Source organism: Fundulus heteroclitus, unplaced genomic scaffold, assembly GCF_011125445.2.
Source record: "Fundulus heteroclitus isolate FHET01 unplaced genomic scaffold, MU-UCD_Fhet_4.1 scaffold_49, whole genome shotgun sequence".
NCBI lineage: Eukaryota > Metazoa > Chordata > Actinopteri > Cyprinodontiformes > Fundulidae > Fundulus > Fundulus heteroclitus.
In genome coordinates, this window is record NW_023396912.1 from 1,896,475 (window position 1) to 1,919,419 (window position 22,945).

General features: G+C 46.9%; 1 protein-coding gene across 1 annotated transcript in view; it reads right to left on the reverse strand.

The window, feature by feature from the left end:
- LOC105923632 overlaps positions 1 to 22,945 on the reverse strand; it is an 869,484-nt gene that overhangs the window by 154,385 nt on the left and 692,154 nt on the right. Inside the window, exon 16 of the mRNA XM_036132247.1 lies at positions 20,073 to 20,402. Coding sequence (XP_035988140.1) covers positions 20,073 to 20,402 — 330 coding nt within the window. The remainder of the gene's footprint in view (positions 1 to 20,072; positions 20,403 to 22,945) is intronic.

A 22,945-nucleotide genomic window follows, 5' to 3' on the forward strand; every position in this document is an offset into this window, starting at 1 on the left:
AGTGATGAGAGGTGATATATTAAAGAGTTATTTTTGTTCTTTGACTATGTATTTTGGGGAAAACTGGTTAGTTGCTCGTGCCTGTTATGTTGCTCACATAAAACTAAGAACCACATGTGTTATTTTGCTATAACTTGTTTTAACTAGTGGTGGGAACCTATGGCAATGTGTTGTGGGAAAGACTGATTCTGTATTCCTTGCTATAACTTGTTTTAACTAGTGGTGGGAACCTATGGCAATGTGTTGTGGGAAAGACTGATTCTGTATTCTTTATTTTATTATCTGAGTTTGAAATATTATTTTGCTTCACACACTGCTGAGATGCTGGGAACGGTTTTGTTTTGGAAACGGGACGAACAGCCCAGATGGGAGGGAGAAGTGGCCACTCTCTCTCCCATCTGATACTTTGTTTATTGGTATAAAAAGGAGGGGACCGCCCTCAGTCGTTGAAGTCAGCCGTGGGTTTTATGGACGCCCGGCCGCGTGGATTGCCCTCTAACCGGACTGACCGACTTCCCAGTCCTAACCGTGGTAAGAGATGGAACAACACACCTGTTTGAAAGCTTGCCAGGCTTTAAGTGCTTGCTACTTTGCGTGTGTGAAGTGCTTGCTGTTTTGTGTTGCTGTGTTCTGTGGGGAATAATAAATATATGCCTTATATTCTGTTTTTTATAAATTTATTTTTTAGTTTTCAGAGTTAAACAACCAAGACAGAAGAAAAAAAAATAAGCAAATACAACAACAAAAAGTAAATAAGCACAACAATAACAAAAATCAAAAAGACAAAACAGTGTCACCTTACTGGAAAAACTGATAAAAGAGGATAAAAGATGAACTTGTCAAGCCGTAGAGCATAATAAAGCACGAGACACGAGTCAAAGGGAGCAACAGACAATTGTGGAGACATTATATCAAGCAGTTCACCATAAAAAAACGGAATATCAATAAAAAATGAAAGCAATAAATGATAATGACAGTAATAACAACAATGATGAGTAAGAAGAGAGAGAGAGAAAAAAAGTACATGTCCAAACGAGTACCACACTCATTATAACCCATTATTTTGAATGTATCTATTAAAAGGACCCCACACATCAAGGAACTTATGAAGGTTGTCTGACAAAGAGTATCGAATTTCTTCGAGATAGATACAGGACACCATATCATTGAGCCATTTCTTAAAGCAAGGAGGGGTGGAGGATTTCCATTCCCGCAGAATAACCAGTTTTGCAACCACCAAACCAAACATTAGAGCCTGCTGCAGAGACATAGGAAGAGTAAGTGAGAATTTAGAGCAACCCAAAATGATCAAATGATTATGCGGATATAGAACTTTGCCATAAGCGTTACTATAAAGTTTAAATATTCTGCACCAGAAGTCCTTAAGCTTAGGGCAGGAGCAAAACAAATGGCCCAAAGTCCCATCATCTGATTTACATTTGTCACATATTGGTGAGACACAGGGAAATAACTTGTTAAAAATGTATGCCTTATATTCTAACAGAAACAGTGTTTGAGTCCTTATTTGTGTTTGCCGATCTCTCCCGATCCTGAAATAAACATTTCATAAAACAAGAGGTAAAATAATTTCTTTCTCATCTCATAAAGAGAAAAGAAAACAAAAAGATTCATGAATTAGAAGAAAAACTTAAGTCACTAGAATCCTCTCAAGAAAAGGGAAAGTTAGGTAAAATCCGTGAAGTAAAATTAGAATTAAACCACTATATCGAAAAGCAAAATAGATTTCTAATACAAAGACTTCGAATAGAAAATTTTGAACATGGCAATAAGTCAGGAAGCTTCCTAGCTAATCAGCTTAAAATAAATAAGGAGAAAACTACTATATTTGCAGTTACAGACTCAACTGGTAACACAGTAAGTGAACCGGAGTGTATAAATAACACCTTCCACGATTTCTACAAATCCTAATACACTCCACAGATAAATCCATCAGATAATGATATCAAGCAATTTCTGGATACAATTACACTTCCTAAATTATCAGACAGCCAAAGAATGACACTGGACTCCCCACTGACAACAGTTGAAATCCAGGAAGCTCTTAAAAGCATGCCTAATAAAAAGGCTCCAGGTCCAGATGGATTCCCTACTGAGTTTTACAAAGAGTTCTGGAATATTCTAGCCCCAACATTTCACAGAATGTTGCAGGAAATACAGGAAAAAGGCAGATTTCTGGCTAATATGAATTATGCCACCATCAGCCTTCTGCTTAAGCCAAACAAAGATCCTATGTTGCCCACCAGTTATCGTCCCATATCCTTAATTAATATGGATGTTAAGATAATCTGTAAAGCTTTTGCAAAAAGATTAGACAAAGTAACTTCAATCTGAAAAACTCGCAGAGAAAGAAATGGCAATTAGAAGGTGTCATGGTTGAGTTTTGGTTTGGCTTTGTTTTTCTGTTATTTTCATTTTTTCATCTCTTTTGGGTTAGGTTTGACTTTATTTATTGTTAGTTTTCAGTCATCAGTTATTTTCTGTCAATTTTCTCTTCACCTCCTCAGCAGTCAGTCACACCTGATAATCATTTACCAGTCAATTAGCCAGACCCTTATTCCACCTGTGAAGTGCTCTATTTAACCTGCCTCTGCCTTCAGTTCAGCACTGGGCCGTCATCAATCCACACCTCTCCATGCCAGTCCCCGGTTTTGCCTTGGAAGATTTGTTTTTCTTGTTTAAGGTTAGTCCTGCCAGTTTTATACAGACTCATATTTTACTGTTTGTCCCTGGAGAAGTTCTGCTCTGTGTCCTGGTGTCTCCAGAGAACTGCCAACTGGACTAGCCATCCTGGAAAGGCTCAGCTCTGTGCCCTGGTGTCTCTCAAGTTCTGCTAACCTGACTAGCCGCCCTGGAGAAGCTCAGCTCTGTGCCCTAGTGACTCTCAAGTTCTGCTAACCTGACTAGCCGCCCTGGTGAAGCTCAGCTCTGTGCCCTGGTGTCTCCAATGAACTGCTAAGCTGTTGTGGCTACGGGCCCTGCTAGCTGAGCAGTACTGAGCTTTCCCTGCGGCCTGTATAGTTGTGACTCTCTCTCACTCCGGCCCGTCAGCTCCTGCCATCACATTCATCCCTGACCTTCCGCAGTCCTGAACCTCCGGTCTTCATCATTCACCACCCAGCATACTCCTTCAATAAAGACTCAAACTTTTAGTCCTGTGTGTGCGTCCTGAGTTCATCGGTAAACAAAACCCTGACAGAAGGATTTTATTGACACAATATTTTAAGTCGTTGGCGCTCAGACCTAGGCAGGAACATTAATGCTGAATTATACTTTAATATGCATAAGTAGATGTATGAGAACAGGGATGTTCCCCCCCAGGTCTGAAACTGGTGGTGGAGTGGAGATAGAAGAAGTTTGTTCAGTCCATATGGTGATCTGTTTAAGATAGATGTCCAACTTGATAAACACAGTTTTGCATGAACTGTCCATGATGAGCAAGCTTGAAGCGACTGTGGAGAGGAAAAACTCCCCTTTGGGAAGAAACCTCTGGCAGAACCGGGCCCAACATGGTGGTCTTCTGCCGGACCAATAACAGGGTGATAGGGAGTGCTGAAGACTGAAGGGAGAAAACACTCTGATTGGTTGAGAATTTAGGAACGTCTTGGAAGCTAGATGAACTCAGCTACGATGGTGGAGAAGGGGTTGGGGGTGGGTTGAATCGGACATCTGATTCGAAATCCCACATGCAATCCGTTTGCGCTTGCTGGTTAGCAGGCTGAGACATGGATTTGAAGTTGCTTTTAAGATGAGCGCGGGATGCTGATTGGCTTCATGGAGGTGCGGTTCATAGCTGATTGGCTCACATCAGAGGCGGATCGGACTCTCAATGGAGGCAGGCGATGAGTTTCTTCGATTGAACTTGCGCTTCAGCTTCATTCCTCTCATAATCCACCCTGATCAAACTGGTTTCATCAGAAGAAGGCAGTCATTCACAAATACACGCAGATTACTTAATTTAATTGATTATTCCTACAGTAAAAACATTAAAACCAATATATTGTCTTTAGACGCAGAAAAAGCATTTGATAGAGTAAACTGGAAATTTTTATTCGCTACCCTACATAAAGTCGGTTTTGGCAATTTTTTCATAAATTGGTTAAAAATCTTATACAGTTCTCCAACAGCCTGTGTCAGGACAAATAATCAAATATCTTCCAGTTTTTGTCTACAAAGGGGCACCAGGCAAGGATGCCCTCTTTCTCCATCACTTTTTGCCATCTTTATAGAACCTCTAGCAGCAACAATTAGACAAACAAATGTTGTCAAAGGTATAAAATGCATGAAAATTGAGCATAAGATTAGTCTTTATGCTTATGATGTGTTACTCTATCTTCAGCACTCAAACTCTTCCCACTCTCAAGTAATTAGATTACTAGAATATTTCTCAAAGGTTTCAGATTACTCTATAAATTGGTCTAAATCTACAGTACTGCCAATTAATTGCTCTTTTCAGAACCCCCTAGATTTACATTTGCAATCAGGAAATATTAAATATTTGGGTATTACTGTGTCGTCTAAACTAGCGGATTTACTAAAACTTAACCACACCCCACTTTTAAACAGGATAGAAGAGGACCTTAAAAGATGGAAATCGCTTCCAATCTCACTTATGGGTAGGGTAGCTTCAATAAAAATGATGGTATTACCTAGAATTAATTACTTATTTTCAATGATCCCCAATAACCCATCATCCGACTGGTTAAATCTCTAGACTCTGCCATTTCTAAATTTCTCTGGAAGGATAAACCCCCACGTATTAGCTTAAAGACAATACAGAAGACTAAAGACATCCCTAAATGGATAAAAAATAATCATCTAGATGAGCCTTGGTTAGATATAGAACAGGAAATGTGCACTAATATCATGATTTCAGATTTGCCGTTTATTAGCTCAAATATAAAACGGCATACATGCTTCAAAAATATCAACATTAGTTTCACTCTGACAGCATGGTGGGAGTTCCTTAAAATGACAAAGTCATCCCTTATCCCATGCAGTCGTACACCTATCTGGAATAACCCTGACACCCTACAAAATAATAAAATGATAAACTTTACATACTGGATACCTGGAACATCTACTTGACGGAACCGAGTTCATCAATTTTGCCAAACTAAATATGCAATATGGCATTAGTAAAAATAAATTCTTGGAATATGAACAACTTAAATCTATAATTAGAAATAAATTTAAGCATATTAAAGGTGGTTTACAAATCCCAACTAATATATTAGAGTTCCTAGACTTAACCCCTCCCAAACTACTGTCTAAATCATACAGGACACTGACTAAAATAGATGATTCAATATCTCTTCCTATTATGAAATGGGAAGAGGATTTATCAGTTAGCTTTGAACAAAACTTCTGGGCTCAAATATGTCTAAGAACTTTCAAATTTACTAGAAACACCAACTTACAACTAATACAATACAAAATCCTTCACAGAGTACATTACACAGGACAAAGATTATTCAAGATGGGTTTGGCACAATCTAATATCTGTCCACACTGCATAGGCATTCATCCTGATAATTATTTTCATGCGTTATGGTTATGCACACCAGTCCAGAGGTTCTGGACACAGATATGTAAGGACTTATCAAAGTGCCTTAATTGTAAATTTTACCTTCTCCATCAGTTTGCTTGCTCGGTAATTTTGAGGAAAGCCCTCTGGAAAACAAACTAGTTTACATGGTTTTCACTGCTTTATGTATCGCAAAGAAAACTATCCTCATGAATTGGAAAAGTAAAGAAAATCTCAGTATCAATCAGTATAGAGATTTTTTGTTAGATCATATTAATCTTGAGACAACATCTGCATCCACATCTGACCGATCTCTTTGGGCTCCTTTGATCAGCACCATAATTTAGTGGCATGGGGGGCGGTGGGTTGCTTCTTGCAGGGCGCAGTGGTTGGATAGAGGGGTTCCTGGGGCTCTGGGGGTACTCGGAGTGGGGCGCCTGGTGGGTCTGACTCCAGGGTCTGTTGCCCCCATCTGGGAGGGGCTTGGGAGGCCTACGGGTGGCCTACAGTGGCCACTTGCTGCGCTCTTGGGGAGCTTGGCGGTGACGGACGTGGGTTACTGACCTGGTAGCTGTGCTGCCGCTGGGTGGGACCGGGGGGGTTCTGGTTCCGGGGGGTGTGCCGCTTGGGGTGTCTGCCCCTGCACGGGCAGACGGAGGACGTTTTATCATTCTCTCCCTTTTATCTCTTTTTCTTTCACCTCTTTCTTTTTTTTCTCTTCTTGTTCTTCCTTTACTCTCCTACTTTCCCATTGAAGTGTCCATATAATTTGAAATTCTGCCTGCAGGAATCACAATAAAGCTATTTACATGCATAAATTGTCCATTGACTCATTTCACACCTGTTGTTACTCCGCCCTGTTCTCATTACGGCTCACCTGTTCCACCTGTGTTCTACAGTATATAGTCACCCTTCAGACAAGACAGCATTGCCAGTTTATTTCGTCCTTGTGATTGATCTATTCCAGCATTTCCGTATACTTGTTGCCTGTTCCTGACCAGATCTGTTTTTGACCTCCGAGTTTGCCTGTTCCTTCCTGATCCGTTTGCCTGTTTCTAGACTCCCGCCCGACTTGATATCCTGCTCTATCTCTGTTAACCCGTGTACCGATCGCTGGATTTTGACCCGACTTCGCTGTGGATTATCCCTTGGTACCTCATCAGCTTTCTGACCTCCTGTTACCGACCACTGACCACGTTCCGGACATCGGCTACTGCTCTACCCCTTTGGTTTTTCCTGCCTTTGATTGCTTACACGGTTTTGACCTCAGCCCGTCCCCCGACCACTGCTTCACTAGGACTGGATATAAGACCAGGTTAGTGGCCCGCACATTCGTGTTAAATCACATCCTGACCGACGGGGTCACTAACCTGTTGTCTCCGCCCGCAGAGATTCCCGCTGAGATCACCGTGTTACGAACGTGAATCAGGCAAACCCAGTATTCAAACCAAACAAGTGAGGTGAAGGCAAAAAACAGGATTTAATAATAAAACAGGGACAGGCAAGGCTCAATGGTCAAAATGGCAGTCCAAAATCCGGTACACAAAAGGCAGTCCAAAATAGGCAGAGGTACAAACAGGGCAAAGCAAGCTCGGATAACCATGGGACAGAATCAGGTCGGTAAACCGGTAAATCAGTCAGACAGGGCAGGAAAAACAGATCAGGGAACAGGCTGGCTCAGAATCAAAAAGGCTCTCAGGTTAGCATCAACAGGTCAATCAAGAAAGGAACGCTGGAAACAAAACTCACCGTGGGCTCGTTATTGATCTGGCGGAGAACTAAAGACTGAGGCAGAACTTTATAGTGAAGTGCACAGGTGAAATGGAGTGAAAACTAATTACCGGGAAACAGCTGGAACTAATCAGAGGCAGGGAAGTGACTGACAGTGAACTGAACTGATAGGTTGGTGACTGCTGACAGGGGAGTGAGCTGGCAGGTGAACAGAACTGAGCTAAAAGCTTACAGAACCCTAACAGATAGTATAACACAAAGAACAAAATCAAACCACAACAAAACTCAAACTATTCCATGATTCAAAACTAAGACAGAACCTAAAATCATGACAGAACCCCCTCCTTAAGGCCGGATTCCAGACGGCCTAAAGCAAAAGAAGACAGACTAGATCGGGTGGGTGGAGGGAGGTGAAGGACGGAGGGCTAGAATCAAACAAATGTCCAAATACAAACTAAAACAAAGCAAGACGAGTCAAGTTCTCAGGCGGGCGTCCAGGAGGACGGCCCCGACGAGTCAGGTTCTCCGGCGGGCGTCCAGGAGGACGACCCAGGCGTGTCAGGTTCTCCGGCGGGCGTCCAGGAGAACGACCCAGGCGTGTCAGGTTCTCCGGCGGGCGTCCCGAAGGACGGCCTCGGCGTGTCAGGTTCTCCGGCGGACGTCCTAGGCGTGTCAGGTTCTTCGGCGGACGTCCTAGGCGTGTCAGGTTCTCCGGCGGACGTCCTAGGCGTGTCAGGTTCTCCGGCGGACGACCTAGGCGTGTCAGGTTCTCCGGCGGACGTCCTAGGCGTGTCAGGTTCTCCGGCGGACGTCCCGGCGGACGACCCCTGTGAGACAGGTAATCCGGCGGGTGTCCTGTAAGACGGCCCCGGTTAGCAAAGATGTCCGGCGGCCGGTGGCGAAGCATGTCTCTTGGAGACCGGAGGTGGAGCAGCAACCTCGGAGACCGGAGGTGGAGCAGCAACCTCGGAGGCCGTCGGCAGAACAGGACCCTCAGGAACCGACGCCTGGAGAGAGAGAGAACAGAACCTGGCGCCGGACTAAAGGCTGGAGACAGCGCCGGACTAAGAGCTAGAAGCGACGCCTGGCTAAAGAGTTCAGGAGGCGTCTGGCTAAAGAGTTCAGGAGGCGCCTGGCTACAGAGTTCAGGAGGAGCCTGGCTACAGGCTTCAGGTTCAGACGGCCCCTGGCTACAGGCTTCAGGTTCAGACGGCCCCTGGCTACAGGCTTCAGGTTCAGACGGCCCCTGGCTACAGGCTTCAGGTTCAGACGACCCCTGGCTACAGGCTTCAGGTTCAGACGGCCCCTGGCTACAGGCTTCAGGTTCAGACGGCCCCTGGCTACAGGCTTCAGGTTCAGACGGCCCCTGGCTACAGGCTTCAGGTTCAGACGGCCCCTGGCTACAGGCTTCAGGTTCAGACGGCCCCTGGCTACAGGCTTCAGGTTCAGACGGGGCCTGGCTACAGGCTTCAGGTTCAGACGGGGCCTGGCTACAGGCTTCAGGTTCAGACGGGGCCTGGCTACAGGCTTCAGATGCTCCCAGACCCTTTAACACCCAGAACCTCAGCAGTAACCCCTCCAGAACATCCAACAAAGAAAGCCTGGTCAGCCACTTGGGAAATTGGCTGTCTAGCCAAAGGTGAGGGGGTAAGAGCTTCAGAAGAGGTCCAGGGACCTCTAAGTCTCCATGGGGCTCTGGGTGCTTGTCTTCTCGGCGAGACCCCCGACGCTTGTCGTCTGGACGAGACCCCCGACGGAGCTTGTCGTTTGGATGAGGGCCGCGACACCGCTTGTCGTCTGGGCGAGGGCCACGACGCCGCTTGTCGTCTGGGCGAGGGCCACGATGCCAATTGTCATCTGGGCGAGGGCCACGACGCCGCTTGTCGTCTGGGCGAGGGCCACGACGCCCAGTGTCCCGATGAGCCCCAGAGTTGCGGCCTGAAAGAGGGCTCGTCTGAACCCCCTCATCGTGGACCAGTGGTAGACCCTCCTGGGTTCCCACGTCGCAGACTGGCGGCGGGCCCTCCTGGGTTCCCACGTCGCGGCTCGGCTGCGGACCCTCCTGGGTTCCCACGTCGCGGCCCGGCTGCGGACCCTCCTGGGTTGCAGCGTCGCGGCCCGGCTGCGGACCCTCCTGGGTTGCAGAGTCACGGCCCGGCTGCGGACCCTTCTGGGTTGCAGCGTCGCGGCCCGGCTGCGGACCCTCCCGGGTTGCAGCGTCTTGGGCCGGCTGCGGACCCTCCCGGGTTGCAGCGTCTTGGGCCGGCTGCGGACCCTCCCGGGTTGCAGCGTCTTGGGCCGGCTGCGGACCCTCCCGGGTTGCAGCGTTTTGGGCCAGCTGCGGACCTTCCGGGGTTGCAGCGTCTTGGGCCGGCTGCGGACCCTCCGGGGTTGCAACGTCTTGGGCCGGCTGCGGACCCTCCGGGGTTGCAGCGTCTTGGGCCGGCTGCGCAGACTGTGCTGCTTTAAAGCTGCCGGAAACCGGCACTGGAGATGAGGTAGAGGGCGGGTCCTCTGGGACAGGTTCGAGTCTACTGTAGAAACCCTTGAGAGCCGCTCTATAGTGCCCCTCGACCTCCTTTAATTTAGCCTCCAGCTCCTCTGAATACTGGCTGAAAAGAGCGTCCCTAAGGTCTTTAATAATAGGGGCAAAAGTTCTTATCTGGTCCTCCAGAGCCAGATCCTCAGCATCACGGTCGCCACCAGGAGACGCTGTGGGCGGCTCAGCTCTGGGGAACACCGGACTCCGATCCACTGGGCAGGAAGTGGCAACGGACGGGCGCGGTACTGGCTCGCCTGTCGGCCGAACAGAACGGGTGAGGGAGCGACCCACAGATTTCCGTCCCCTCCTCCGACGGCGGGACGGCAGGACTTGCTGGAGGTTTAACTCCTTCGGTAGAGCCGGGCTCGGCGGAGCCCACAGCGTCCCCTGCATCTCCTCTTCTGGAGGGAGAGAGAGAAAAAGATCCGGGCGAAGATCCCGCACCACCTCCGCTTCGACCTCCATAAACAAAGTTGGGTCAGGATAAAACCCATGGGCAGAGCCGACAGCGGTGTCGCTGGGTGAGTGATCCCTTATATTTTGAGCAGAACCTGAATCTGTTAAAAGCAGCCCTCCCAATCGTAGGCTCCGAGCAGGCAGCGAGTTACTGCTGCTGCGGCTACTGGAGAGATGGCATCTGGGACCGACACCAGGGGGACAGAACGCCAAACTGGAACCCTCCAAAGCCATAATTTGTGGAGGGGGAAAAAAAAGAAAAAAAAAAAAAAAAAAGGCAAAAAATTTAAGGGGGGAAAAAAAAAAACCTCTACAAACTTGTTTGGCGATAGGTTTTAGATTGGCCAGATCATTCTGTTAAGAACGTGAATCAGGCAAACCCAGTATTCAAACCAAACAAGTGAGGTGAAGGCAAAAAACAGGATTTAATAATAAAACAGGGACAGGCAAGGCTCAATGGTCAAAATGGCAGTCCAAAATCCGGTACACAAAAGGCAGTCCAAAATAGGCAGAGGTACAAACAGGGCAAAGCAAGCTCGGATAACCATGGGACAGAATCAGGTCGGTAAACCGGTAAATCAGTCAGACAGGGCAGGAAAAACAGATCAGGGAACAGGCTGGCTCAGAATCAAAAAGGCTCTCAGGTTAGCATCAACAGGTCAATCAAGAAAGGAACGCTGGAAACAAAACTCACCGTGGGCTCGTTATTGATCTGGCGGAGAACTAAAGACTGAGGCAGAACTATATAGTGAAGTGCACAGGTGAAATGGAGTGAAAACTAATTACCGGGAAACAGCTGGAACTAATCAGAGGCAGGGAAGTGACTGACAGTGAACTGAACTGATAGGTTGGTGACTGCTGACAGGGGAGTGAGCTGGCAGGTGAACAGAACTGAGCTAAAAGCTTACAGAACCCTAACAGATAGTATAACACAAAGAAAAAAATCAAACCACAACAAAACTCAAACTATTCCATGATTCAAAACTAGGACAGAACCTAAAATCATGACACACCGGCGCCGTCCTAGCAGTCATATTTTCAATAAACTGTTTGTCCGTTTTGAATACTGGGTCCTTCTGTTCTGAGCCGTGACATAAATCAAGCAGAGCACTATGGCGAAAGCTGTTGGCTCCACTTGTAAAAGCAAAATCTGTCGAGCTCTATTTGGCATTGAGACATCAATTCTTATTGCCACATTGCTAGACAGGACACTGGGAAGAAAAAAAAAAAGAAAAAGTACCTGGGAGTGTACTTTAACAATAAGCTGGACTGGACTAGAAACACCGAGGCGGTCTACAAAAAGGGCCAAAGCCGACTCTTTTTTCTGAGGAACGATGTTGAGGATGTTTTATCAGTCTGTTGTTGCCAGCACGCTCTTCTTTACTGTCACATGCTGGGGCAGTGGGCTGAGGGTCGCCGACAACAACAGATTAAACAAACTGATCAGGAGGGCTGGTGATGTTGTGGGGGAGGAGCTGGATATTCTGACGACTGTGGCAGAGAGGAGGATGCTGTCCAGGCTCCAGTCCAAGATGGACTGGAGCCTGGACAGGAATAGCCTGGAAATCCATACATATCAACTAATTTTGTCCAAAGTTGCTGTCACTCTAGCAACTAAACAATCAATGCTGCCATACATATGATGTGAAATTCCACATCAAAATTGTCTGTAACTTGTTGAGGCACATCTGGAGGTGTTCTACTGTCATGCTGAAGTGTCAGCATTGATTGTTTATCTACTATTTAGTTGCTATAGTGACAGCAACTTTGGTCAAAATAAGTTAATATGTACAAATTGCAAGTGTCTCTTATTTTGAAATTCCACATCAAAATTGTCTGAAAGTTTTTTAGGCGCATTTGAAGGTGTTCTACTGTCATACTGAAGTGGCAGAATCGATTGATTATCTACTATTTAGTTGCTAGAGTGACAGCAACTTTGGTCAGAATTAGTTAACATGTATGGATTTCAAATTGCTCTTATTTTGAAATTCCACATCAAAATTGTCTGTAACTTATTGAGCCACATCTGGACGTGTTCTACTCTCATGCTGAAGTGACAGCACCGATTGATTATCTACGGTTTAGTTGCAACACTGACAGCAACTTTGTTCAAAATGGGTGAACATGTACAGATTTCAAGTGGCTCTTGTTTTGAAATTCCACATCATATTTGGATGAAAGTTGTTGAGCAACATCAGGAGGTTTTCTACTGTCAACACAGGTCAAATTGAGTCAATGTACAGATTGTTAAATGCCTTCATTTTTAAATCCCAAATCATGTGGATGGACTTCTGGAGATCATCATCTCATCTGTAAGTGAAAGTAGTCACCTGTAAAAAAAAATAAGTTATTTGAGTAGTTTTAGAGGCTCAAGAGTGTGACAAAAGTATGTATTTCCCTTTTCACCAGCAGCCCAGAATAATAGAAAAAAATGACACATTAAGCATGAAAAAAAAAATTGATGTAAAAACACTTGGTCGATACACCGCGAAAATGTTGCTTTTATTTAGAAAAATAGTCTCAGCCGTCACTGCTGTAATCCTTAGTGTTTGTGTGACCAACAAAAACAAGTCAGGGCTCACCTGACCGCGGTTGCGCAAATAGCTGCTGCAGCAGCACGCCTTTCTGTGTTGGAAAGCAGTAGCGTTGGAGAAAAATCTAAATCGATGTCCGATGGAATGAAGTCTTATGTCAGTAAGGGATTAAAAGAGCAAAGACGCGCTGAATTCAACCCACAGGCGAAAGAATTTGTGCCCAATACTGCCACATACACTCTGTTGGGTTTTACAGCAACTGCTCCCTCTGCGCCAGCTGTGAGGAAAAAAGTTTACAGCAGTACAGTCAGAAGATCAGCTGCACTACCCGAAACAAGCACTGTATGGCGCTGTTAAACCAGATTCAAAGTTGGATGGATTACCTTTCTTAAAGGAGAAGTCCGGTCAAAATCAGAATTCAAACTGCTGAAAGTACTTTAAATATAAACTTATTACATACTGTTCAACAAATGATCAGCTTTTTTAATTAAGAGTAATTTTCATTTGAAGGTCCTTTCATGGGGGCAGCCATCTTGGTGAAGAACAGTACTGCCACCTCCTAGTTTGTGACGTCAGGGTGCGGTATCGACTGTAGAGTAAGTCCCAATGCCCTAGCTGTCCCCTTGTAAATAAATATCCGTTTTCTGCAAAAGCTTTTTCCCTGTCGCCATCAGACTGTTGAACTGCAGAAGCTATAAACTGGACTCTATACCACATTCGCATATTTGCACATTTGCATCACTGCATCTCTATCTAGCATTAAAAGTGCTGCCGAACTCCTAGTTTCTAAATGCATTCTTGCACAATTGCCCTTTGCACAATCGATTCTGCACATACAAATGGTTTTTAAATATACTCACCTGTACACTGTGATCGCACACTGTCTCTTTCTCCTGTATTGTTTACATTTCAATTGTTTACTTTTAAATCACTGCTGCACCTTATATCAGAATCAGAATCAGACATACTTTAAAGGTATACTATGCAACCGGGGTTGATTTTCCAGCGAGGCTCCCCCCAGAGGGCGAAAGTAAAGGTGCACTGTCGTAAATATGCTCAGCTGTTCTGGTTTCTCCGTCAAGCCAGGCGGGGTTGTTTAGAGCTTAGCAGACAGGCGAATGCATTAAATCAAAGTCGAAAAAACAGTACAAACAATGACTAACACAGTGAAAGTATGAACATGCACACCAATGGTTCCCCTAGGAATTTGCTCCCCTAGGAGGCGTTGAGTTGTGAGCGGAGCGGAACGGAACGGAGCGAGCGAGCGGGGGGGGGGGGGGGGGGGGGGGGGGGTTGAGACAAGACAACCACTGGAGCCGAGCGCCTGTTTTTTTCCTGCCATTCACTATATGCACGCGCGAAAGCAACAACAAAAAAAGCCTGTTTCCATCAAATAAACATGCAAACATATCGAGTTAGGTTTTTATTTTTTATTTTGGAATGTTGCCCAGGCGGTAGCGTGAGTGCTGCGGGAAACCATGCACACACAGAGAGAGAAACCATTCCAATGTTACTTACAATCGCATCAGCAGAAACGCGAGGTCCGCGTCAGCCTTGCAGCTTTCTTTTTCTTTTAGCTCTCGCCATTCGGAAAAAGCTTGCCCGATGGTTCCGCCATGATAACTGCACAAATATTGCCACTGCGCTAGCAACGAGCATGTCTTTCACTGGGTCGTGTAGCAGTTCTCGCCGTAAAGCAAGACCGACTCTTGCGATGCACACAAGACTTCTGAGCCTGTTGGTTCGGGCCGAGGGCTCCTGCAATAGGGGGTTTTCACTGACGTCACTGGCCAACTTCCGGTCCGCCATATTGGGTGGCACACTTCCTTATCTCTAGTTGTCGTACACGTATTATCGTATCGCGAATGGATAAGTACGCCAGCACGCTAGAGCGACCAGATAAGGACGTATATCTGAGGAAATGTTCCGTGATCGACCATATGGACCCGTATGCCCTCCACGGTGCCTTGTTTAGCCGTAATCCAGATGCATTACCTGGTGTTCGGTGAAAACCCTCTGCACACTCTTGAGGAAATGAGAGCTTACAAGGGTCTAGAGGCTCACAACCAGTTCACATCTGGTTATGTACATCAAGGAAATCGCCATCATACGTGGACGGGTGAGTTTTAATAAGATGGTAAAAATGTAAACAATCCGACGCAAATGTGTTGCATGCTTCTGCGGTGGCTGGCGGCCGGCGGCGGGCGGTGCGCCTTCGCGCACCGCCCGCCGCAGGGCGGACGGGCTCTGGGCCGATCGACGCCGCTCGCGGCTTTAATTATTTAAGCAGAACAATGACCAGTGCAAAATTAAGTTGTATTTACCGTATTGGCGCCGGTAGGAGCTGCAGATCATAAAGCCAGCAAACAGTGGGAACACAGCAACTCGTTCAAAGGTAAGCTGTGCTCAGACGGGTTAGCACATGCTAACCGTTAGTGCTAACAACCACTCGCGAATGTAATGTACTTTTAACTTGCTGCTATGTGTTTCAAACGTTTAGAACACACTCTCATTGACATCGGGATACTGTGGAAAGTTATGATCGGTCGACTTACAGCCGCTATCCAAGCGAGCCGACGATCTCTTTGTTATCTCTGTAACTCGTTCAAAGGTAAGCTGCGCTCAGACGGGTTAGCACATGCTAACCGTTAGCGCTAACAACCACTCGCGAATGTAATGTACTTTTAACTTGCTGCTATGTGTTTCAAACGTTTAGAACACTCTCTCATTGACATCGGGATACTGTGGAAAGTTATGATCGGTCGACTTACAGCCGCGATCCAAGCAAGCCGACGACTCTTTGTTATCACTAACAGTTGTTCTCCGTGGTTGCGCCTCCAGGCAGGAAAGCGGTGGAAAATTAATCTGTTTCTATGTTTTTCCCATGGCGATCATGTGTTGCGCTGTTACAGCCCACAATACAGCAACGGTTTACCATGGTTGAAATCAAGTTAAGGTGAAATTAATCAAATTAAAACACGGCTGAGAGAGGGAGTACAGTACGCGGTAGTCATAGGCAGTAGAGGCGGCGGAGGCAGTCAACACTTCCGGCGGCGCCCCTGGCGGCAGCAGCCGAACACAGCTCTGTACCAACTCGCGGACTTTTTGCATAAAAATGCATAAAAATGCCGCCAAACTCGCTGGAAACCACTCATCTACCCAGCCGATCAGTACTTGACCGCGAGCGCCTGTTGGAGTTGCGATCAAGTTGTGTTTTTGGACTTTTAAATACCACGCTCGTCTGCTTACGTGACTGTGGCGTCCTACGGAGACCAGCCCCGGAGGCCTGTGAAGCGGCGGCCTCGACGAGCAGCTCACGCCGGAGGAGAGCGACGCGGAAGCGGTGTAGCCGGCTGAAGAAGCGCGGGTGCCGAGGAGGTTTAGCAGCGAGGCTAAAGGCTAACCCATTCAGACCGCCGCTACCATCCATCTGGCTTTCCAACGTTCGCTCACTGGACAACAAAATGGACCATTTACAACTCGAGCTCTCTACAAAGAGGGAGTTCAGGGACTGCTGCGCTCTCATTCTGACCGAAACATGGCTTTCATCATCAATCCCAGACAACGCCGTTAGCCTGGAGGGGCTAGCTACTTTCCGCGCCGACAGACAGACAGAACTCTGCGGTAAGACCCGAGGGGGCGGACTCTGCGTTTACATCAATAACACCTGGTGTAAAAATGCTAGATTAGTCACAAGTTTCTGCTCTCCGGACATTGAGCTTATGATTATTAGCTGCAGACCTTTTTATCTGCCTAGAGAGTTCACTGTTGTTATCATCGCAGCGGTTTACGTCCCTCCCAGCGCAAACACAACAGAGGCTATGACTGTTCTCTATCGGACTATCTCTGAGCTGCAATCTGCACACACAGAGGGTGTTTTCATCATTGCTGGGGATTTTAACCAGGCAAATATGAAAACTGTTCTCCCTCATTTTTACCAACACGTGGATTTTGCAACTCGGGGAGAGAACACTCTAGACCTAGTTTACACAAACATAAAAGAAGCATTCAGAGCAGCCCCCCGCCCCCACCTGGGCTCTTCAGACCACCTTTCTGTGATGCTAATTCCTGCATACAGGCCCCTGCTGATCAGAGCTAAACCTACAGCGAGGCAGGTGAGGGTGTGGACTGATGGAGCAATGGAGGCGCTCCAGGACTGTTTTGAGTGCTCTGACTGGAACATGTTCAAAGCTGCAGCAACTTATGAGGACAAGATCAACATTGATGAGTACGCCATGACCGTGTCAGCCTACATCAACAAATGCATTGAGGACGTCAGCACCACCAAGACCATCATCACCCGAGCCAACCAACGACCCTGGATTACTGCGGAGGTCCGTCAAGCGCTAAAAGCACGGAACTCAGCCTTCAAGTCTGGTGACAAGGAGGCACTGAGGACAGCGAGAGCCAACCTGAACCGTGCCATCAGGCTAGTGAAGCGGAACCACAGTCAGAAAATCCAGGAGCTTTTCCACGATGCCAGCAACACCAGGAGCATGTGGAAAGGCATCCGGGCGATCACTGAATACAACACGCCCTCCCCCCCGGTGGGTGAAGTTGATGCTGACTTCCTCAATGGACTAAATAACTTCTTTGGGAGGTTTGAGGCACTAAACAGCACTCCAGCAGTGAAAGCTGTTCCCCATCAGGAAGAGGAGGTCCTCTGCCTTGACACTGCCGACGTGTTGAAGACTCTGAGGAGAGTCAACCCGCGAAAGGCCCCAGGCCCCGACAACATACCTGGGCGGGTGCTCAAGGAGTGTGCAGGTCAGCTGGCTGGTGTCCTCACAGACATTTTTTACCCCTCGCTGGACCAAGCCACAGTGCCAGCATGCTTCAAGTCTGCCTCCATCATTCCGGTGCCAAAGAAACCTCAAGTCACCTGTTTCAACGACTACCGGCCTGTTGCACTGACTCCCATCATGATGAAGTGCTTTGAAAGGCTGGTAAAGGAACACATCGTCTCCAGTCTCCCCCCAACACTCGACCCGTTCCAGTTTGCCTACCGACGGAACCGCTCCACTGAGGACGCCATCTCCTCTGCTCTTCACCTGAGCCTGGCACATCTGGAGGAGAAGAACACGCACGTGCGGATGCTGTTCCTGGACTTCAGTTCAGCGTTCAACACCATCATCCCACAACATCTGGTGGGAAAACTGGAGCATCTGGGCTTCAACACACCCCTTCGCAACTGGCTGCTGGACTTCCTAACCAACAGACCTCAATCAGTCCGGGTCGGACAGAACACCTCCAATGTCATCACCCTCAGCACGGGCTCCCCTCAGGGCTGCGTCCTGAGCCCCCTGCTGTTCACTCTGATGACACACGACTGCGTCCCCAGGTTCACCACCAATCACATCGTGAAGTTTGCGGACGACACAACGGTGGTGGGCCTGATCAGAGACGACAACGACCAGGACTACAGAGAGGAGGTGGAGCAGCTGGTGGGTTGGTGCAGAGACAACAGCCTGATCCTGAACGTGGAGAAGACGAAGGAAATCATCGTCGACTTCAGGAAGAACCGGCCTCACCATGCTCCACTGCTCATCAACAGCTCAGCTGTGGAGGTGGTCAGCAGCACAAAGTTCCTGGGGGTGCACATCACGGACAACCTCACCTGGACTGTGAACACCATGTCACTGGTGAAGAGGGCACAGAAGCGACTGTACTTTCTGCGGAGGATGAGGAGAGCCCGCCTGCCCCCGCCCATTCTCACGACCTTTTACAGAAGCACCATAGAGAGTATTCTGACCAGCTGTCTCTCTGTGTGGTGTGGAGGCTGCAGTGCCTCCGACTGGAAGAACGTGAGGAGAGTGGTGAGGACAGCAGAAGGGATCATCGGGGCTCCTCTTCCCTCCATTAAAGATATTTCATCGCAGCGCTGTGTGTCTCGAGCCCGTAACATCATCAGGGACCCCTCACACCCCCACCATAGACTATTCTCCCTGCTGCCCTCTGGAAAGAGGTTCCGCAGCATCCGTTGCAGGTCCACCAGGTTCTGCAAAAGCTTTTTCCCTGCTGCCATCAGACAGTTGAACTGCTGAAGTATAAAAACGGACTGTGTACCACACACGACCCGCGAATTTGCACATTTGTATGTATCCTTCAATATCGCTGCTGCACTTTTTCCGGAAACGTACTGCAAAACTGTTTACAATGCAACTGTCTATTGTTAAATCACTGCTGCACCTTACTGCATAATTGTTTACATTGCTTACATTGTCTTTACATTTCAATCTGCCTACTGCTCACTGCTGCACTTTATCCGAAATTTAATTGAAAGTTATCCTGTATTTGACTGTGATTTACCACTGCATTTTTCTTATCCTGTACTGTAAATTCACTGCAAGGTATCCTGTAGAGTTACTGCAATCTTTCTGAGCTGTATGAAAAAACGAAATTTCGTTCTGTATGCACTCTGTGCTACAAAATGACAATAAAGAAAGTCTAAGTCTAAGTCTAACATGACAGCCGCGGAAAGTAATAAGTCATAACGCCCAAGCCCTATTATTAATATATTCTTCTTACATGTTTTAAATACTTAACAGTTAATTACCTGTGACAAAGTGAGCACCGCAGACTCTGGCGTATTCCAGCTTAACACCGTACAAATCGGACCTGGATATCCGTGTCAGCCATAGGTGACGGCGTTGTTCAGAGAGCTGTTTTGTTTTTTCACACTGATTCACTATTACGGCTGGTAGGCGATAGAAAGAGCGTTGATCTCCACCTCCACGGGCCGTGCAACCAACCATTAAACACGTTTTCCCCATTGTTCACTTCCAATACTGCCTAAGGCGTCATACAATGCAGGTCAACGGTGCGAAACGACTGCCACCCAATATGGCGGACGCGCTGAGTAGTCACGTGAGCGTGACGTCAGCTGAAAACCCCCTATTGCAAGTGCGGTATTTCCCCTACAGACCACCAGGGCGGCCGAGAAAACCTTTGTTTGACCTGAAATGACTCATTTAATCATCCAAAACGGTATGGAACACATTAATTAACTGAAAAATGTTGCATAGTATGCTTTTAATTCATGTGGACTGTAGACAAAATTACTCTCTAGACTGTAAAGGTAGCTCTGCCCTGTGGTGTTTAAATGGTTTTACCAAATCCTTATAAGTAACCTTTGTTGGTGTCGGGTCAGTTTGGAGTGAGGTTGTGAATTCTTGGTTTGGTCAGGTAATATAAAATAGACTCTAGGCCCTTTTTGAGGACAGTTTGAGGACAGACCTTTGACCCAGAGATTTAAACCACTGACCTTTGACTCTGAGATCAACTTGTTTCTTCATCAGGATGTCTCTCTTCCCTCTGGAGACGCTGCAGGTGTAGATGTTAGTGTCTCCATCTGTGGGATGTTTCAGAGTCAGACTGAGGTTTCCAGTTCTCAGCAGGTCTTCATTCATCTTGGTTCTGTTTCTGTAGAACTGGTCCTGTTCTTCAGGCTGATCAGAACCGTTCTTATACACATGGACCTTCCTGTCTTCTCTGTCCCTCCACTCCACTCTAGCGTCTTCAGGCAGGGTAACTGTGGTTCTGCAGGGCAGCAGGACAGACTCCTCCCCTGAATCCACCTCCACCACCTGTGGGACTGAGAGGACAACAAAGGACAAGATGAGTTGGACAGACAGCAGCAGCTCTGAGGACATTTTCTTTCACTGGATGAAGGTCCAACATGTTGGACTGGTTCCAGTCTGAAATGGGTCCCATGTCTCCACTGAACAGAGACAGTGTTGTCTTTGCTGAGGGTCCAATCAGCAGCAGAACCGACTGTTGGACAGAACGTCCTCAGTGTGGACAGGAGACCCAGCAGAAAGCTGCAGACTGACCCAACCAGCAGTCAACACTGACTTCAAGCTGCTGCTGCACTTTTTCACAGCTTCAACATGTTGATCCAACGTCATCATTGAGTTCCTGGTTCCCTCAGACTGCCAGGAAGAACTGGACCCGTCCATCTGGACACCAGAACCAGACCGGCTCTCAGTAATAGTAGTAATAATAGTAATAGCAATATCATCTTTATTGTCATTGAAACATACATTACAACAAAATTTGTTCTCTGCTTTCCCTTGAGGAGCAGTGGGCTGCCATGTGCGGCGCCCGGGGAGCAATCTGGGGTTAAGGGTCTTGCTCAGGGACCCAGAGTGTAGGCAGTGGGGATCGAACCGGGTACTTGCAACCTTCTCTGAGTGCAAGCGCACTGCTCTAACCACTCGGCCACGACCTCCCAGTTGGACCAGTTTTCAGCTGCTCCGTCTTCTCACTGTGGACCAATCAGAAGAACTGAAGCAACACTTCAGATCTTCCTGTCCTCTAGTTTGGTTCCTGACATGTTGGAGAAAGAAGATCCAGTAGAAATGAGGCCCGTTAGTTCACTGCAGTGGAAACAGGGTTCTGGTTCTGTCTCATTGTCAGAGGACATCAGGACGTCCTCCTCAGTCCACATGAAGTTATCTGGGTTCTGCTTAGCCCCTCAGCTTCTTCCTGCTCCTCACAATCTTCAGTATAGAGAAGCTTCTCTCCTCTGACAACCGGACCGGGTTCTAAAAATGTTGATGAAGCTCTTTGCTGGTCATTGTTGGATGTGAGTGTTATGTAAGAATGTGTGTACAGCGTCTTTTTTTTTTTTTTCCCAGTGTCCTGTCTAGCAATATGGCAATAGGAATTGATGTCTCAATGCCAGATAGAGCTCGACAGATTTTGCTTTTACAAGTGGAGCAAACGGCTTTCACCATAGTGCTCCACTTGATTTATGCTTGTAAATAGCTTTATTATGATTCCTGCAAGGAGAATTTTCAAATTATATGGACATGACAATGGGAGAGTAAAGGAAGAGCAAAAAGTGAAAGAAAAGAAAAAAAAGAGTAGAGGTGAAAGAAAGAGGAGATAAAAGGGAGAGAATGATAAAACCTTCTTTGTCTGCTCCATCACCTGGAAAGACTGATTGACTGAAAGACAGAAAGTTGTTCATTTATAACAACTCAATGGCCTACAATTAGCACCTTTCATCTGTATACATAGCCGTTACCTGCCAACCAAACTCCTTATGGGAATGGTATGCTTAAAAAGAGCCTGTAAGGCCCAGTTGTACCGGCTCATATTGGCTGCACACCGCATGGCTCTGCTCACTTACTGTGTTTCAGGAACAGGTTTTTTTCAGGGCCAGCCCAGGATCTTCAGGCACTGCTGAAGACCAGGGTCAAAGTGAACTGACTGGAGAGGAGTTTGAAGTGAACGCTGCTCTTCAGTGACTGGCCGTGGGCGAGAAGGATTCCTCTGAGGAAATCCAGAAAAACCAAAGAGACACACATTAATATTAAGGACCATTACGGAGAGAGTGGGTCAAACCGAAACGTTATTTACAAACCATTAACCACCTCTTAAGCGAAAAAGGAATAAAGACACTTCAGCTTTCTTTAGCCAGACGCCCTGTGTTAGATCTGTGGATTTACAGAGGCTTTCTCTCATTGACAGCTGTTTAGTCTCTGAAGTGTCCATCCATCCGCCTCCTGCGGTACAAGGCTGTCTGCCTTTCCCTGCTGCCAGCCTGTCTTTCTGTAATAAAACTCAGAGCACCTGGAGGGAGCAGAGGGGTTCTTTAGTAGCGTTGTTGCGATGAAAGCATCTTGAGCTCGGTCAAAACACGACTCTCTCTCCGCTGACAGAGCAGCCCACAGGCTGGTAGTCAGAGTGAAAATGCACCTATGAAAAACCTTTGTTCATAGCTTCAACCATGGATGAGGCAAAAGATCTAATGTAAAGTTTTAAATTGTAACTCTGACTGAAAACAGCCAGAGGAAGGAGGGTCTGTTCTGACATCAGTGGCTGCTATACTGGAAGTTCCCTCAGCAGAGAGGCCTAAAGTCTGCAGAGAAAACAGCTCCACCTCTCCTCTTCTGTCTCTCTTTCAGCACACAGCTTCAAAGCAGACAGCAGTTCAGAGGAGCTGTGTCTAATTTCATCATTAGACGTGTGATACAGACATTTATCCCAGTGGTTACTCCTCAACAATATCAAAGACAAGCTTGCATGTACAGATATAGAAATATAATGTTCTTTCATTCATTTATTTATAATTAGATATTTTTTATCCTTTACCATTTCAAGCAAATTTTTTAAAGCATCAACCTTGCA